General features: G+C 39.9%; 1 protein-coding gene across 3 annotated transcripts; it reads right to left on the bottom strand.

Annotated features, from left to right (window-relative positions):
- Positions 1-5,816: 5,816 nt before the first annotated feature.
- On the bottom strand, positions 5,817-18,457 carry ZNF189 (zinc finger protein 189). Of its 3 annotated transcripts, none has more exons than XM_059657516.1 (3): positions 18,057-18,457; positions 17,243-17,369; positions 5,817-8,558 (listed from the first exon to the last, which is right to left on the bottom strand). In XM_059657516.1, exons 1-3 carry the CDS (start codon positions 18,087-18,089, stop codon positions 6,838-6,840), a joined length of 1,881 nt encoding a protein of 626 aa, XP_059513499.1. In that variant the 5' UTR covers positions 18,090-18,457; the 3' UTR covers positions 5,817-6,837. The 3 variants fall into 3 exon arrangements, with proteins under 3 accessions (XP_059513499.1, XP_059513500.1, XP_059513501.1); XM_059657517.1 differs by having other exon boundaries at positions 17,243-17,327; XM_059657518.1 differs by having other exon boundaries at positions 17,243-17,324.
- Positions 18,458-18,492: the final 35 nt, after the last annotated feature.

Genomic DNA, 18,492 nt, shown 5'->3' with positions numbered 1-18,492 from the left:
ATTCAGGTCTCTTTCTACTAAAAGGTACACATAACCAGGGAGCAGGTAAAGGTGGGCAACAGGCAGTGTTCAATACCTCTGCCACCAGAGTTGGTCTTCTACATTTCTTATTGCATCCATTCAATCCATCAGCCACTACTTGAGCTCTTACCATGTGCTGAGCTGTCCTAAAAGCTTTTGTCACAACACCTGGTGTGACAAAGCTTTTCTGCCAGAAAACTTTCATCTAGAGCTTACTCAGCAGCACTGGCCCTCTGTGGTAGAGAAACCTCTTAGACACTCATTTATGGGTTGAACATGAATTTATAATCAAGGCTGAGTTATTTATATCTTTTGGTTAAGGCTGAATTACATTTCACTGAGGGTGAGGATTTATATAATGCATTTTCCCTGGCTACTATCTGACATATTTTCCCTACTAAAGAACAGCAAATGTCTTTGAAACCTCAAGCCAAGAAATTTCCTCCACTCAGGGTAATATGAAGACAAGAGTTATGAAGCTACAGGCTTCAATTTCTATTAACTGTGTGGTCACTGAGTGGATATATTAATGGCTTCCTAGATTTCGGTATTCTGTCAGATTCATTCTAGAAGTTGTTGAACACCCACTAAAAATAAAACCTGGTACTAGGCACTGAAAGTAATTAAAAAAACTTTCAGCTTTAGGGTAGCCAAGGCATTTGTAAATAGACAAACTTAGGTAGCTAAGCAAGTAACACAAATGCTATTGATTGGAGGTTGAGGAGTGGGGAAGACAGTCTATCAGTATAGCTGGGCACAGAAAGGGAAGTAAGGACATCTAGGTTGGAGATCACAAGATGTTAACAAGGAAAGGAACTCAGAAAAGCAACTGCCATTGTGTAAGAAAGTTCTTTGATAATTCAATGGGAGAAGATAATACCTTGAAGGCATAAGTATCAAAAGACAAGCCAAAACAATTACTAAATACTGGAAGGAATAAAAAGAAGAGTTTGTTTTTTGCTCTGAAGAGGGAGGGTGAGAGAAGGGAAGAAAGGGGTAAGGAAAAGGAGAGGAGCCCAGCTGGTGTGGCTCAGTGGTTGAGCATCAACCCATGTACCAAGAGGTCACTGGTTCAATTCCTGGTCAAGGCACATGCCTAGGTTGTGGGCTCAATCCCCAGTAGGGGCGTGCAGGATGCAGCTGATAGATGTTTCTCTCTCATTAATGTTTTTTTCTCTCTCTCCCTCTCCCTTCTTCTCTCTTGAAAATCAATAAAAACATATTTTTTTAAAAAAGGAAAGAGGGAGGAGAAAGGAAAAATGAGAAAGGAGGAGGAAGAGAGAAGGCATGGAGATACTAGGGCAATATGGAATTGTGGGGAGATGACTAAAGGACTTTTACGGAGAGATATTAAGTAATCTAAAGACGTGTCTTCTTGATAGGAAAAGCCTAGTTTCACATATGAGTCTACATCATGCTTTACAAAAACAAGATGAGACGATTCATAATGTGAATTTAACAGAAGCAGAAGCTGATTGTAACGATGAGAATATCAGCCTCTGGGGTCCAGTATGCTAAGGAAGTTGCTCAAGGTCACAAAACCAGTAGGTGAGACCAGTGTGATTTGCCAAGTCCTCAAGACTTTCAGATAAAGAATTGTGGACCTGCCCTTAGAACAGTATCTGCCACACTTTTAGGGTACCAGGTGAATTATCCATGCTCAATAGAGCCTGAGGACTCATGCAATGCTACCAATTCCCTACCTAAACCCATTTTCTAGAGGGTGAATTAAGAGACAGGAATAACAGCAAAGCTCAACACAGCCAGACACAGGTCTCTTTCCATTACTCAAATAAACATATTTTTCGGGCGTAACACAATCTGTCCCAAGCCTTCTATAATAGCCTAACAGTACTGGGCATCAATATACATAAACATATAAAATCGGTCAAGTATTCATTCAGCACTTACTGTACGCTTTGCCCTGTAAAGATACTACAGGGTCCTTCTATGCTTATCATTGAGATGAGGAAAACAAGGACACAATTAGGAAACAAAATGGCACACAATAATGTGCTAAACCGCAGAGGCATAGGCCAGTGCTGAGGTCAAAAGGGAAGGAATGCTTTACAAAGATGAGTTGCAGGTAGCTTTTTGTATGATCTTGGGAAATACACTTCCTCTCTCTGAGCCCTGTCCCTCATCTGTAAAACAGGGCTGTTGTGAGGTTAGCAATATTCTATGTACAGTGCCAGATACGTAAGTTGTGAATAAATATCCATTTTCCCCTGTCAGTTGGCTCTTGAAGAATGATAAAGGCACTTGAGAATGGAGATGAATTAGCTGTGTCCTGACAAGAGTACAGATTATACATGTTGAGGATATTGTGGGGAATTTGACTAGAATGGTGAGACCAAGCGGAGTGGCACAGTAGGAGAAAGGGAGCTTGGGCAGAGATATTATGGAAAATCTTGCCTCGATGAAATGAGAAATAGGGAAATGTGAATAATTTTTGCACAGGGAATAACATGATAAAAGAGTATTGCTGAAAATTATTTTTTAGAATATAGAAGATTGGAAGGAAACTGGAAGCCAGCTAAGTGTGTATAATAGCATAGGGCTTAGCCCCTTGTTGGTAAAAGTTGGTGAGTGGACATGACATCATCAGAGGAAAACAACTAATTTCTCCTTGTGCAACATAGCCATTTGCCATCCTAATAATGTCTCTCTTTTATTTCAACGTGGGAGGCAAGTACTGTTGCAAATGAAAATTCAAAATAATTCTAGATCTAGTTCTTAAAAAGATGCTTACATACATACACAGACTCAGTTCTTGGAGCACAGTGGTACAATGAAACGGAGCATATTTTAAACATAGCACCAATTCTCCCAGCAGGCAGAACAACCAGTGCTAGGCTGCAACCTGAGAGCTCAGGTGTCAGAGAAATCTACCCTGCCCTCCTAAGATAGCCAAGGGCAAGTCATCTCTCTGCAGCCACTTGAAACTTTTCCTTGGCCTGCCCTGGTTTTACTTTGGGGGAATTTACAGGCCAAAGAAATCAGAATGCACTTCTTGTTTGCAGGAATGCAGTGACTGCCCTGATGTGGAAGTTTATCACAACCATTGGACAGACATGAGAAAAGTTCTTGAGAACACCACTTCTGAACAGGAGATAGCAAAGGCAGAGATACGCACTCTGTCTTATTTGTGCGAGATGTGTTAGAACTGTTTTGGAAAGTTAGGTGATTTTCTCCCAGTCTGTACTCTACGGAATACATTTATTTGGCTTACTAGTTACTCCTTCGTCTCCTAGAGGATAAAGGACTGTTTGATGCAACTAAAACTTATTGCATTAATATAGCACCTAGAGGGTATTTTAAAAATACATGTTAATTGAACTTATAGTATTTGGACATTAAATATTTGCCCTATTTGTCCATGCATCATGGTAATAGAGATGATTTTAATTAAAAAGAAGCCATTCTACCCGCCGCCATCAACCACCCAAGGCCACCACTTTTGAAGGAGACAGAGAAGGTGAAAGGTATCAAATACTGATTAGGAACAAAGTGACTGTAATAGATGGACTACAGAAAAAGTTGAAATTTATGGTGCATGTATCATGCTCAACTGGGTATGCCTAGATTTGCTAACATCCTCCTAGGAAGACAGATGAAAGTGAAATGCCTCACTCATCAAAATTACAGAGAAATGGAATATTTACAGTGATTTCCATTTTTTTCTTTCACCACCAAGGACTCCTTTTTCCTGGTTGTTTTATGTTACCTACTGTGATGGTTAATTTTTTCAACTTGACTGGGCTAAGGAATGCTGGTAAACATTTTTTCCGGGTGTGCCTGTGATGGTGCTTCTGAAAGAAATTTGCATTTGAATCTGTAAACTGAATAAAGATTGCCTTTACCAATGTTGGTGGGCATCATCTAATTCATTGAGGGCCTGAAACCAACAAAAAGGTGGAGGAAGAACAAATTTGCTCTGCCTAAACTAGAGCATTTCCTCCAGTCTTTATAAAAAGCTCCTGGTTTTAGGGTCTCTGAACTCAGTCTGAATTATACCTTTGGCTTTCATGGTTCTCTAGCTTACAGATGGCAGGCACATTGTGGGAGTTCTTAGCCTCCATATTCACAGGAGCCAATTTCTATTCTATCTGTCATCTATCTACCTATCTATCATCTATCTAATCTATCTACCTACTCACCCACCCACCCATCATCTGCTTACCTATATATCCTTTTGGTTTATTGGCTGATTCTCTAAAGAACCTGAATAAATCTACTAGTATTTTGCTTCATCTATTTTAACTCTAAATTTTCTTTCAAAATTGTCCCATGTGTTATTTCAACAAGGAATTTGAGCAATTGCATTAAAAGTTCATAGTCCTTTATTTCAACTGGGCCCTATACAAAAACCCACAAGCCATCACCCCCAAGTCTTCCATTCTCCCCACTGTACTTCAAACCTTTATTATCAATGAGGCTCTCGACTCTACCCCTAACAGTGCCTACCCCTCTTCTTTCCCTGACTCTCAAAAGATGAATATGACTATTTTTTGAAAACAGGTCATGTCATGCACACTCTATTTCTAAATCTGTTCTCTTTTTCTATCAAATTGGAGGAAGAAAAATCTCCAAATAAAATTCTTCCATTAGTGCTAGAATTAATTTTAGATTATAACAATCAATGTCCACATGCTTTCCTTTATCTTCAACCTCCCTCAAGTGGCTCTCTGTTCAGAATGGAAAAATACTCAAATTTTTCTTTAATCTTGACCCACATGCCTCTTTCTCAATCTACCTTTTACTCCTTACTATAGACCCCTGGTCGGCAAACTGCGACTCGCGAGCCACATGTGGCTCTTTGGCCCCTTGAGTGTGGCCCTTCCACAAAATACCAACTTCTGTGCATGGGCCACGAAGTTTCAATCGCACTGTACGTGCGCGCCGCACATGGAATTTTGTGGAAGAGCCACACTCAAGGGGCCAAAGAGCCGCATGTGGCTCGCGAGCCGCAGTTTGCTGACCACTGCTATAGACCAATAAAATTAGGTGGGTGAGAAGAATAATTGAAAAAAGGTTGCCAATTTTTTTAAACCTACAGAGACATACATTCAACAGACCATCACCTAAAATTACTAATATTTTGCAAAAGAACTTTTTAAATTAAAAAAGCAGGGGGCATAATTTCAGAATTAAGTAAGGTCTTTAATCAATTTAACTTGTTTACAAAGACACTATATTATCCTTTTTACCATCTGAATGTAGAAGTCATGAATTGATAGTATTTGGGAACTGATTTAGACTCTCCAGACATTACTTAACCCCCTTAAAACTGGTTCTTTCCAAATTTGAAAGCTGCTCTTATAGAACTCATTGACATTCTAATTACCTAAAGGATACTCTTCATCCCCTCACTGATATCTCCTCAGTATCCTTCTAGGCCATTATCCTATAGCAACTATCACTACATATTGGGTTTTCCATACTTCTGGAAACTTCCTCAGTTTCTTTCACATCTTGCCCACCCAATAAACAAGAGTGGGTCTTGGGATTCCATTTTTTGATTCATTCATTCATTTTATTTTATTTACTTTATCCTCTTGTTAAATCTTAATTCATTTCTGTGTCTAAACACTTGGGAATCCTAAGTAAATTTATAGCCCAGATATCTTCCCTGTGTATCATGTCCACAACTCCAATGACCTCTGGATATCTCTACTATCTCACAGGTATAGAAATTTCCTTTAAATCTTGATTCTAATTTTTAAACAGTAATATATTTGACAGGTTAGGTGTTACACTATAGTAACAAAGAACTCTTACACAAAGCAAAAAACAAAACAAAACAGGTTTAATGATTAGAACAGATGAATTAATAGGTTTATAGTAACCTTTAACTAAGGGAAGCCCTAGAACCAGAAATAAGAATTTTAAAACTGCATGCAAAGTCTAGTTACTATAAAAACCAAAGCAATACCAAAATATCTCAGCTTCCTAACATAGACTCCAGGTCTCTTTATTTTCAATTCTTGGCAATCAAAATATGTACACTTTCACATGCTACTGGTAGTGAAGGAATACGATTATTTGTATAGGATTACAAATATCTTTCACAGATGGGAGGACACAAAAAGAATAGTGTCTTCCTCCACCTTTTTGGGCCCATTTTTTTGGGAAAAAAAGGCACTGCCAAAGATTCCTTGGTAACACCTTTGCTAGGTTTGTCACATAATCTTAACATGTAAAATTAATGGTCCACTCATTTCACATTTCTGAGAACCATGAGGCATTGGAACTGCTTTCTTGTGACTCACATGCCAAATAACTGGCTTAAACAACGACAAAAAATTGTTTCAAAACAAAATTGTTTTCAAAAAACAAATCAGTTTCAAAAAATCTGGGCTGTTTCCTTGAAAACTTCATCATATGCTCAATTACTGGACTTTGGCATGCATAGCCAAACATATCATAGAACCGAAAGAACTACCATCTAAGATGGTGGCAGAGGTCTCTGAAGAATTATTCTAGTTTTCTAACATGAGTGGTTCTAGCTCCCTTGTATCAATGCAACTTTGTCATTCTCCCTTCATTATTATAATCAAATGCTCTGAGCCCAGGTTTAACCTGAAAGATTTGTTTAAAAAAGATGCATAAATTACTGAGTCATCAAAACAAAGAGTAATGAAAAATGCCTGTGGGCAGCTGGTTGTCCACTATTCACAGAATCTCTAGAAACCATTTGCCTAAGGCCAAAGATACTTTCCTTTCTTACTAAATCTGACTCATATTGAGCAATGTTGAAACTGCACTTGGGTAAGCTAGTCTCAAGTCCAACTAAGCTTAAATATTTCTCTATATTTACTGCATCCATGTAGTGTGCAATTTTTGATGCTGAATAAGAGATATGCGGCAATTGAAGGCTTCGCCACAAGCATCACATTCATGGGTTTCTTGGGTTTTCATTTCTGCATGGATCTTCTGATGGTTGACAAGGCTGCGCTGTTGACTAAAACTTTTGTCGCACTTCTCACACTTATAAGGTTTCTCTCCTGTGTGTATTCTCTGATGCTGAATAAGGCCTGAGTTCCGGCTAAAGGCTTTTCCACATTCATCACATTTATGGGGTTTATTACCTGTGTGAACACCCTGATGTCGAATAAGATTACAAAGTTGACTAAAGCTTTTGCCACACTGTCTACATCGATAGGGTCTCTCACCAGTGTGGATTCTCTGATGTTCAATAAGAAATGAGCTCCGACTGAAGCTTTTCCCACACACAGTACATAAGTAGGGCTTTTCACCAGTGTGGATTCTTTGATGTTGTACAAGATGAGCACTGACACTAAAAGTTTTCCCACATTCATCACATTTATAAGATTTTTCCTTAGGGAAGACTTCCTGCTGTAAAACAAGACTGCAATTTGGATCAAAACTTTCCTTTGTTTCATTGTATGAATATGTCTTCTCTCTAGTGTGAATTCTCTGATGCTGAATGAGACCTGAGCTTCTACTAAAGGCTTTTCCACATTCCTTACACTTATGGGGTTTATCTCCTGTGTGGATTCTCTGATGACGAGTAAGGTTGCAAAGTTGACTGAAGCTTTTCCCGCACTCTTTGCACTGATAAGGTCTTTCACCTGTATGGATCCTCTGATGTTCAATAAGAAATGAGCTCCGACTGAAGCTTTTTCCACATTCAATACAAAGAAAAGGCTTCTCACCAGTGTGGATTTTTTGGTGTTGTATAAGGTATGTACTTAATCTAAAGGCTTTCCCACATTCACCACATTTATGGGGTCTTTCTCCAGTGTGAATTCTCTGATGTTCAACCAGTAATGAATTTCGGCTAAAGCTTTTTTTACATTTGGTACAGTGATAAGGTTTTTCACCAGTGTGAGTTCTTTGATGCTCAATAAGGTGTGACTTCCAACTAAAGGCTTTACCACAGTCACTACACTTATGGGGTTTCTCACCTGTGTGAATCCTCTGATGTTTAACAAGGCTCCTTCTCTGGCTGAAGCTCTGTTTACACTGATTACACTGATAGGGTCTCTCTCCAGTGTGGATTCTCTGATGTCTAATAAGGGTTGAGCTCACACTAAAGGTTTTTCCACAGTAGTTACACTCATAGGGCCTTTCTCCGGTGTGAATTCTCTGATGTTCAATAACAAATGAACTGCGACTAAAACTTTTCCCACATTCATTGCATTGAAACGGTTTCTCACCAGTATGGACCCGTTGATGTTGAATGAAATGGGCCTTGCGGACAAAACCCTTTCCACATTCTTCACATTTATGGCATTTCTCTTCTGAGTTAGGTCTCTTACGAATAATGTTAGTGTTTCCTCTGAACATTCTTTGTTCCTGGGTCAAAGATTCCCTTGGTATTTCCCATAAGAAGATTCCTCTCTGTTTATCTAACCTACCAACAAGTTCAAAGGTTTCTCTACACATGGGATCCTGGTCAGTTTCACTTTTGATTCTTGTAACTATTATACCCTTTGATTCCATTTCTTCCTCAATTTCCTCAATTTCTTGTTTCACAGTTGGTTCCTCATCCTTATCTCTGTTTAAAACATCTAGAATAATAAATAGAAAACAGAAACATCAGCCAAGTTCTTTTCTATTAAGGAGAAACTGTCAGAAAAATTAGATAATTCAGATAAATCAAATTAAGATAAATTAATCTACTATATCAAATGTAGTTTACTACCTCACAATATTGTTTGAGGATTACATTAGTTCATATACACAAGCTTTTAGAACAGTACCCATTACTTGGTAAAGAGTATAAACTACATAATTACTATTATTGAGTATTAGTTATCTGATGCAATGAAATGTTTTTCTTGGAGAAGAGGTATGAAAAGAGTGTTTATGAGGCAAAGAATGAGTCTGTAGGAACAAGAAGAGTTAAGAGAAAGGGCTGGTAAATCAATAGTAAATTATGCAAAGTAAGGTGAATAAACAAAGAATTAAAACAAGTAGTGGTGGGATGAACTGGTCTACCAAGGAAGAAAACATAAAATGGGAAAAAATAGTAGGTTCAGGAATATTTAGAATGAGACAGCATTATTATAAAGTGAGTAGACCAAATAACTGACAGAAAGGAACAATAAAATGATACTGAAAAAGATAAAAGACAAAAACAAGGGAAAGCAAAAATTCATTCATTAATAAGAATTTATTTATTACAATAAAGAGTATTCCAGGCATTGTGTAATGAGCCAGGATTCAGAGATAAGACATGAAGCCTCCTACTAAATGGAATGGACAATAAATATAAATGGAGAAAGAAAATAATATGATAAAGAAAATATTAAATAAAAAGCAGTTCCTGAATCAAGACAGAAAATGGCTTTTAACAAAAATAATGATAGATTGAAGTAACATTAAGTCCATAATATAGAAAGACAGAATAAAATAAATATAAAGGGACATGGTCAGAACTAATAGAAGAAACAAAGAAAAAGAGTAGTCTGTGATAGCTTATGACTTCACCAACAACAAATCACACCACATTCTTCAAGTACATATGATTCTCATTCTAAAGATATTAAGACCCAAGTTGGAACCCTTTAGTTCCAAATGATAAGCTGCATGACAACTGAGAGATAAAAATCTCACATGTGTTAGAGCAGTGGTTGGCAAACTGCGGCTCACGAGCCACATGTGGCTCTTTGGCCTCTTGAGTGTGGCTCTTCCACAAAATACCGACTTCTGCGCATGGGCCATGAAGTTTCAATCACACTGTACATGTGCATCCGCATGTGGTATTTTGTGGAAGAGCCACATTCAAGGGGCCAAAGAGCCGCATGTGGCTCATGAGCCGCAGTTTGCTGACCACTGTGTTAGAGGAAAGATAACATAATGGTCTATGATATAACCGAGTATCATACTGATTTCTTTCCTTGATTTCTAACTCTTGGTGCCTGTTGGATAACTTTACTAGAAGTTTCAATCACTACTAAGTATAAATTTGGCTTAAACAATTTCCTTTTTAGAGTTCCCCTTTTCTCTCAACTTTTTAGTCTTCTAACTGTGAATTCATCTTTGAATTTTTTCACTTAATCCAAATCAGTCATTAAGTTATTTTATTCTAAAAAAAACCCACATAACACTTTATTCCCTATACAATTTACTAGAAACTTTACTTTTACTTAGGCTACTTACAGTGTTCTCTCTCAAATTCAATGGACTGTTTTTCCTTCACACAATTAAAAAGGATAGGAGAACTCCTTCAACTTTCTGGCCCCTATCTATAAAATTATCTGCAACTGTACATTAATATATACCCCATTCCTATCCAAGGCTAATCCATCTACCCTCTCTTGATTCCACTTGCCTCTGGGAACTTGTTTAATTAGTAGCATTTTTTCCTCTTTCTTCAATTTGTATTCTCCTTGACACCTTCCTACCAACATACAAATATGACCATTTACCTTGAATCTGAAATCCTTCTCTGATGAAAGCCAATCTTTGGGGGGAAAAATCTTAGGTGTAGCTCTTCATTTCCTAACTATGTTTTCCATGCCCAACCTATTCCCATTCAATCTATTCTACAACCTACTGTTAGATCTGGTTTCTGCTTCCAGCATCTAGAGAAACTTATTCAGTCATCAATAACTTTTGAGTAAAAATACAATGGATGTTTTTCAGTCCTTATTTCCTATAGCAGCATTTGACACTGGTGACCACTCCCATTTCTTGACACTATCTGTTTTAGGTTTCTGTATCATTATGTTCTTTTAGTTGTCTCCCTACTTCTTCTTAGACCTTTTATAATACAAGTCCTTCATGGATTTCTCTTCCTTTGTCAACTGTTTAAGGTTATTGTTACCCATGTTTCCACCATCTCACTCTATACTCACTACATTTACTTCACTGAATCCAGAGAAATCGTCACAAAATGGAATTCTATTCATGTCACCATCTGTAGATTCACCAGCACTCTACTTCTAAGATCAAATCAAAGCTCTTTGCACTATGATACTCACCACTTCTACACTGTAATTCACCCTGCTCCTACTCTACTATAATTTAAGTGGACAAACTGCTTGTGTTATGATCTTTCATGCCATTTCACTGCATATCTTGTTTACTAAATGTCCCCCAACATTATTTACCTGGAAAACTCTTGATTACTATTTTTATTTATTTATTTATGTTAAAATATGTTTTTATTGATTTTTAGAGAGAGGAAGGGAGAGGGACAGATAGAAACATCGATGAGTAAGAGAAACATGATCAACTGGCTGCCTCCTGCACACCGCCTACTGGGGATCCAGCCACATGTGCCCTGACTGGGAATGGAACCCACAACCTCTTGGTTCCTGGGTCAGGGCTCAACCGCTGAGCCACACCAGCTGGGCTACTCTTGATTACTCTTTAAGATTCAATTCAAAGCAATAGTTCTTCAACAAAGCCTTCACTCTTTCTACTAGACATATTTTGGTGTTCTGTTTTTTATCACTAGCCCTTGTCCATAACTCCATTAAAGCTGTTATTACACTGAACTTTTAACAATTTATTTTTGTCTGTTTCACTAGATTATAAATTTCTCGTAAGAAGGAAAAGTCTCTTCATGTTTACCCAATAGATATTATTCCAGAGGATGTTTTAAAAGGAATAAGAAAAAATTATTATTTATTTGCAAATGATATGAATATCTACCTAAAATAATTAATTAGGATATAATAGCGATAACAAGACTAACATATAAAATAGATACTGTTTTTTACTACCAAGAAAAACCATTTTATAGAAATGTAGAAAATTAAAATATGCTCTTCATGGTAATAACAAAAATCACAAATAAACTAGAAATAAATCTAATAAGAAAATGTAAGATCCATAAAAATCATCCAGAAAATTTTTCTGAGGGACATAAAAGACAGTTAAACAGAGAGATTGAGAGATTCAATATTATAAGGATCTTCATTCTTCCCAAACCAATCTCTGAACCTAACTGCATTCCAATCAAAATCCTATAAAACAACAACAAAAAAACCCCAACGAATCTAGATTCCAACCAGAAGAATGCAGAAAATTAGTTATCCTGAAAAGGAATGTAAAAGAAGGAATTATCTGAACAGACATAAAATGTAAAATATTGTTCAAGTAAATAAAATAGAGGCACTGGCATAAAAATATATAGGTCAAGCAGATAGAGAAATTAGTGAGTCTAGGCTTCTACATGGAGCAGCCTAGAAATGACTACCCAAATGATCTGCATTTGGTAGCTACAATCACCTTCTGGGTTATCTGCCATACTTGCAATATATGTTCCCATCTTGTGAGCAGCTAATTCTAGAGTAAGATAGCTCACTCAAAGTGCATCTTTCCCAGGAATTTGGAATTGAAATTGAAATAGCCTAAATGTGACTAGAATTGTAACCTATCAACAGAAACTAAAAACTAAAGGAACAAAAGCATGTGAACATAGGAGGAAAGACTATTCTGCCAAGGAGAAAGAAACAGGACACAAAGACAGTTAATTCTCAACTTCTGACAGTGATCCAATTTCTGGTTTTAGTTCTTTTCTGATGTCCAGTTGCAATCCTGCTCATATATGCCACTAGAGCAGTGGTTCTCAACCTGTGGGTCGCGACCCCTTTGGGGGTTGAAAGACCCTTTCACAGGGGTCGCCTAAGACCATCGGAAAACACATATATAATTACATATTGTTTTTGTGATTAATCACTATGCTTTAATTATGTTCAATTTGTAACAATGAAATTGGGCGTCACCACAACATGAGGAACTGTATTAAAGGTCTCGGCATTAGGAAGGTTGAGAACCACTGCACTAGAGGCTTGATGCACGGGTTTGTACACCAGTAGGGTCCCTCAGTCTGGCCTGCAGGGATCGGGCTGAAACCAGCTCTCCAACATCCCCTGAAGGGTCCTGGATTGTGAGAGGGCACAGGCGAGGCCAAGAGACCCCACTGGTGCACAATTGGGGCCAGGGATGGACTGTGGGAGGGCTCCAGGGCGTGTCCGGCCCATCTCACCCAGTCCATATTAGCTGGACCCCAGGAGTAAGCTAACCTACTGTCAGAGCATCTGCCCCCTGGTGGTCAGTGAGCGTCATAGCGACTGGTCAAACAGTCGGAGGAACAATTAGCATATTAGGCTAGCCGTCTATGTCCCTATGATAACTTCTCTTATTGGCTTAAGCTAGTTTAAGTAGTTGATTTCTATAATCTTTAACCAGTTTTATAATATAGTAGCTGAGGTGAGAGAGGAAAAGCAAGGAAATGGCAAAGTGGAAGTGGCTGAACTTTAGGACAGAACAGGAGTTGATACTCTTTCTGTAAAAGGCCAGATGTAAACATTTTTGGCTTTAAGAGTCATGTGGTGTTTGTTGCAACTACTCAACTCTCCTACTATAGCACAAAAGATAATACATAAAAGATTGGGCAGTCCATGTTCCAATAAAACTGTGTACAAAAACAGGTAGTGGGCCACATTTGTCTTGTGGACAACAGTTGCCAACCCTACTATCCAATGGAGTATAAAGACAACAATTTTCTGGTAAAAGAATGGGAGGATGGAGAAGAACTTGTATTCTTAGAACTAGCATAGTGCTTGATAAATATTTACTAAATGAATGAGCAGTGGAACAAATAAGTACAAAGAGATTATAATCAAAGAAGGAAACAATGAGTTTACAGTCTTTTAAGTACAGCAATTCCCAGTTCTGTCAAAGGCTAATATGGTCAAGTAGACTGGAGAAAAATCATTAAAACTGAAGAAGTCGATTTCATAGAAAGGACTGAAAGACCAAGAACTGAGAAATCAAGCTGTCAGCTGTATTATCAATGTAGCTATTAAAGTTTTTAAAGAAATATCAGCAAGGAAAGAAAGGTATAAATAATAAACCAAAATTACAAATCTATTCGTGTTGCGTTAAGTAAAGCAACAAGATGAAGTGCAGGAAAGCACTACATTGGAACAATCGACTAATAGTGCTATCTCATCAAGGGAGCTCTCAAGGGGATGGAGATAGAGTCTACAGAGGAGAATAAAGAGACTGTGGCATAAATGATGAAAAGCTCTATTTCACCAAAGAAGAGCGCCCGAGAGTAGGATACCACAAATGGGCTCACTGCCATGCCTTTATCCATATGGTACTCACATTTTGCAGCACTAGGGACAGGAAAGGCTGGTCATTTGCCTGGTTCTATCAACCAGGATACCATGTATGTGGATAAAGCTGGCAGTAACTCAGAGACACCACGGAATGTTGAAAAAAACAAACAAACAAACAAATCAGCCCTAGGCAGTTTGGCTCAGTGGATAGAATGTCGGCCTGGTGACTGACGGGTCCCAGGTTCAATTCCGATCAAGGGCACATGCCCGGGTTGCGGGCTGATGCCCCAGTGGCGGGAATGCAGGAGGCAGCTAATTAATGATTCTTTCTCATCATTGATGTTTCTATCTCTCTCTCTCCCTCTCCCTTCTTCTCTGAAATCAATAAGCATGTATTTTTTAAAAAATCAGCAGCTGATATTGCTGTAGATTGAACTGGTGGTCAGAAATAGATGAAGCTAGAAAGCCAGGCAGAAACTATATTAAGGAGATCCTAGTATATATGATAAGAAATCAAGATTTTTATCCTTTAAGCTATCAGGAATCACCAGAAGTTGTAAGCAATTAATTAACAAAAAATCATTTTGGTGGCAAAAAGAGAACATATTAAAACAAAGGGAGACTAGAATAAGAGGGCAAATGTAATAATCTAGCCATGTTATGACTTTTAAGTATACTCACTCAGACACATGAATATTTAAGAAGTATATAATATATGCCTGGTTCTGTCCTAAGTGCTGGAGAAATTAAATGAAAAAAATAGTTACTGGCCTCATGGACATCAATCTAGTTAAAAAAATAACATAAAGAATAATTATAGTAAGGTGTGATAAATTAAACAATGTATGTGTATACAAGGTAGCAGAGGAAGGAGTGCTCAGTTCTGAAGAAGAGGCCCTTGAGATCTTAATGGATTATTTGAGATTTGTCAGGTGTCTTGTGTGGTCTTCAAAAACAGATGACTAGGAATTCAGAGCTCAACAAAGAAGATGACAAGGATAGTAATGATAGCAACCAAGATTTATTTATATTGTACTCACTACATGCTAGTCAGTGTCCTAAGTGCTTCATATATATTAACTCAGGTAATGCTCACAATAACCCTAAGAAGTAAGTGGTGTTATCATTCCCATTTTATAAAATAAGAAACTGAGGCACAGATAAGTTAATTACTTCACCCATGGTTACAAGACTAGTAAGTGGTGGAACTAGGATTTTTATTTAGACAGTTAGGCTCCATATCATCTCTCTTAGGTGGAGAGAAAGATGTGAGACTTACCATCACATGGTGGTAGCCGATGAAATGAATGTAGATAAGGTCCACCAAGGAAAGTATATATACTGAGAGGAAGTCTGAGAGTGCAAGGCAAGTGAACGAAGCAATAATGAATTTCAAATATCCATAGAGAAGTAGAATAAAATAAGGTCCAAAGAGAGTCTTTTGCATTTGACAACTGGGCTACAGACCAATGTTAAACAACTAAAAGGGAGTGGTAGACGCAAAAAAAAAAAAAAAAAAGGGCTTAAAGAAAAAAAGTGCAAAACGTATTAACTACACACAGAAAAACTTGGCTGTGAAGAGAACAAGTAGCAGGTTACAGGGAGCAGCAAGAGGCAGACTGTGGCTCAAAAGATAGTTTTTTTTTCTTTTCCTTCTTCTTTCCCCAATTGAAAGACCCAGGAACATACCTATTATCAGAATAAAGACATCCGAGGAGAAGGAATAGAGACAGAAACTAAAGAGGGGAAAAAGCAAAGGATGCTGATGTCTAAGTACTGGAGAAGGAGGAAGATAAGGGCAGCCCTAAGTGTGCAGATGAGGTGCTAAAAAGTTGAGTTCATGTTTAGTGGCCTCTGTCTTCTTGGTGAAACAGAAGGTGAGGTCCGCTACTGAGTGATGGACTGAATGAAAACGCTCGTTTTTGGAATAGTCACCAAAGAAACAGGGAATGAGCTAATCAAGAGTAAAAACTTGTTGAGATGTAAAAAGCCAGTGGAGACTAGAAGAAAAACCATGCATATATACAAAGCATCAATCCTTTTCATTAAAGAATAGCTACATTGATAATACAGCTGAGTTTAATAACTCAGATAGGAGAGAAAAGGCAGATTTAATAATGAATATAGGATTTTAAGCTTATAGAATGGGTAGAGAATAATGACAAGGTGGATGAAAGTGAGCATGCTGGTGATAACTTCATATACAGATTCTTGGAATAAATGAGGAGGTGAAGGCAAGAAGAGAAAAAAAACAGAGAGGTCAAGGAACAGGAGACATCATTAAGAATGAATAGCTTTATTAGGAAACGAGTAGGAGAGGAAGAAAGGTAAGGAAGAAGTTATAGTAAGCTCCAATTGAGATTATGTTTGTTTTGATAATCCATATTGAGTTACAGTCAATAAATACCTGAGTACTTGGTCAAAGACTAAGATATTTAAGTTTTTGCCTCTTATGATAAAATGAAGGGTCTGATCCTTGATGTGAGTTGCCGAATAAAAAGGGAAAGCAGGGTCCCTGAAGACAATGTGGTCAAGGTGCACTGAGGCTTAAGGAATGACTGTATCATCAACGGTGTGGGTCAGCACAGAGGACTCTGAAACATGTGACCAAGTCTATGTGTGAGGATCCAAAAACAGTTGACACCTGGCAGTGAAAAGGAATTGAGTGGGTAGAGCAAGACTGCTCAGGCCTCGGAGGGGAGATACTGTGCTTGAAGTTGGAAAACGAATGCTTTGGGAAGAGCATGGAAAAGCTGGGAGAAGAGTAATTTCTCCCTTCCAGCCTTGAGACAGAGGATGGGGAAGGAAGAGGATGTGGGAGAATAAGCAGTCCCTCCCAGAGATGTGGTGTCCTTGGGGCAGTGCCAGGTTTCAGTGAAGGCCAGCAGGGGTACGGAACATTGTGTGAAGAGGAACAGCGGCTCCAGAAGGCAGAGTGACAAGGGGTGGGAGGAAAGCGGTGGGAGGATGAGCCAGGAGGGAAAGTACAGAGCAATATGGGGATGAGATTGTGAAGATAGGAAGCCAGAAAGGCTCGTATTGTGGCCACTGCAAGGATGAGAGGGGTTTAGAGTCAGGTAAACAGTGAATGGCGGGAAGGTTAGTGTTCTGAGTCTGATGTCTGACAGCCTCTTAGGTATTTCAATCAGCGAGGAACAGCGGATTCTTACCCAGCGAGACCAGGTTCCCATAATTCTCCATCATGACATCTTTGTACAAGCTTCTCTGAGCCGGATCCAGATAATCCCACTCCTCCTGGGTAAAAAACACAGCCACATCCTCAAATGTCAGCAACCCCTGAAACAGTATGATTTCTGTGGTCAGTCCTTGTTGTCTCAAGGACAGTTCCACCACCGACAGTGGCACGTGTGGGGGCCGGGTAGGCTAGAAGGAACGTGGGGACTGAGAGTTCCAAACGGGGCCCCGTTCTGGGGACCGACTCCAACTCGGAACCCTCACACACTAGCCAGGGCACCCCACGACAGACGGTAACTGAGCGGGGCCCTTGTCCTTGGGAGGCGGGGGCCTACGGGTAAGGCTTTTTGTGGTTGAATAACTATACCCTAACACTGTAATTTTAGCGAGCTTCCCCAAGGAGCCCCTCATCACCCCGCTCCTACTCTCCATCCGCACTGGCCTGGGACCCTGTTCAGGTCCATTCTACTCAGTTCGCTAAGCGTCTGTCCTGGAGCCAAGCATAGCGACAGGCGTGGAAGGCGCAGAGGAGGGTCCAGAGCGATGCCTCACCTGGAACACTGGCCAAGGGAGCCCTGGAAGGGAGCACGTGCCCATTTATCAGGTCGCTCCCGATGAAACGGAGCCTGCGGGCAGCTTCATCGCGAACCGCACCCCCGAGCAGCAGGGAATGAGACTTCCCCGCACTGGGCGGGCCCTGAAGGCCGGGGCGGGGGACCAGGGGGCGGGGGAGCGCGGCCTAGCTGGAGTGGCGCCGAGACAACGCGGAAACCCGGAGGGGCGACTTACCTTTGGGTCCAGCGGGGAGCTCGGGGCGGCCATCTCCTGGCCAGAAATTCGGGCAGGAACCTGGAGCGCGCACGGAAAGGAGTCTCCGAGGAGGCCTATCCGACCACAGGAGATTAGGCCCGACCAGGGAGAGGCCTCCAGGCTGGATCTGGCCAGGTCCCGGCTCGGTCCCGAGCGGTCACGACCCCAGCAGCATTTCAGAAGCGCTCCTTGGCCGCCCCCAGACCCCGAACTCCCTCCCCTGCCGGGTTGCACAGCCTTCAAGGCCTCGCTAGAGCCTCCTCCCCGTTGTCAGTTTCTCCTCCTCTCAGCCCAGGAGCGCTCCGACCGCCCGCCCCCGGACCAGAAGGCGTCACCCGGAACCTTCCCGGGACTCCGCCGAACTACAACTCCCGTCATGCTCCGAGAGAGAGTGTCGCGGTCCAGCCTCTTCAGG

This window comes from Myotis daubentonii, chromosome 11, assembly GCF_963259705.1.
Source record: "Myotis daubentonii chromosome 11, mMyoDau2.1, whole genome shotgun sequence".
NCBI lineage: Eukaryota > Metazoa > Chordata > Mammalia > Chiroptera > Vespertilionidae > Myotis > Myotis daubentonii.
Note: the sequence above shows the minus strand (reverse complement) of the source record. Positions and strands in the feature narration are given on the sequence as shown.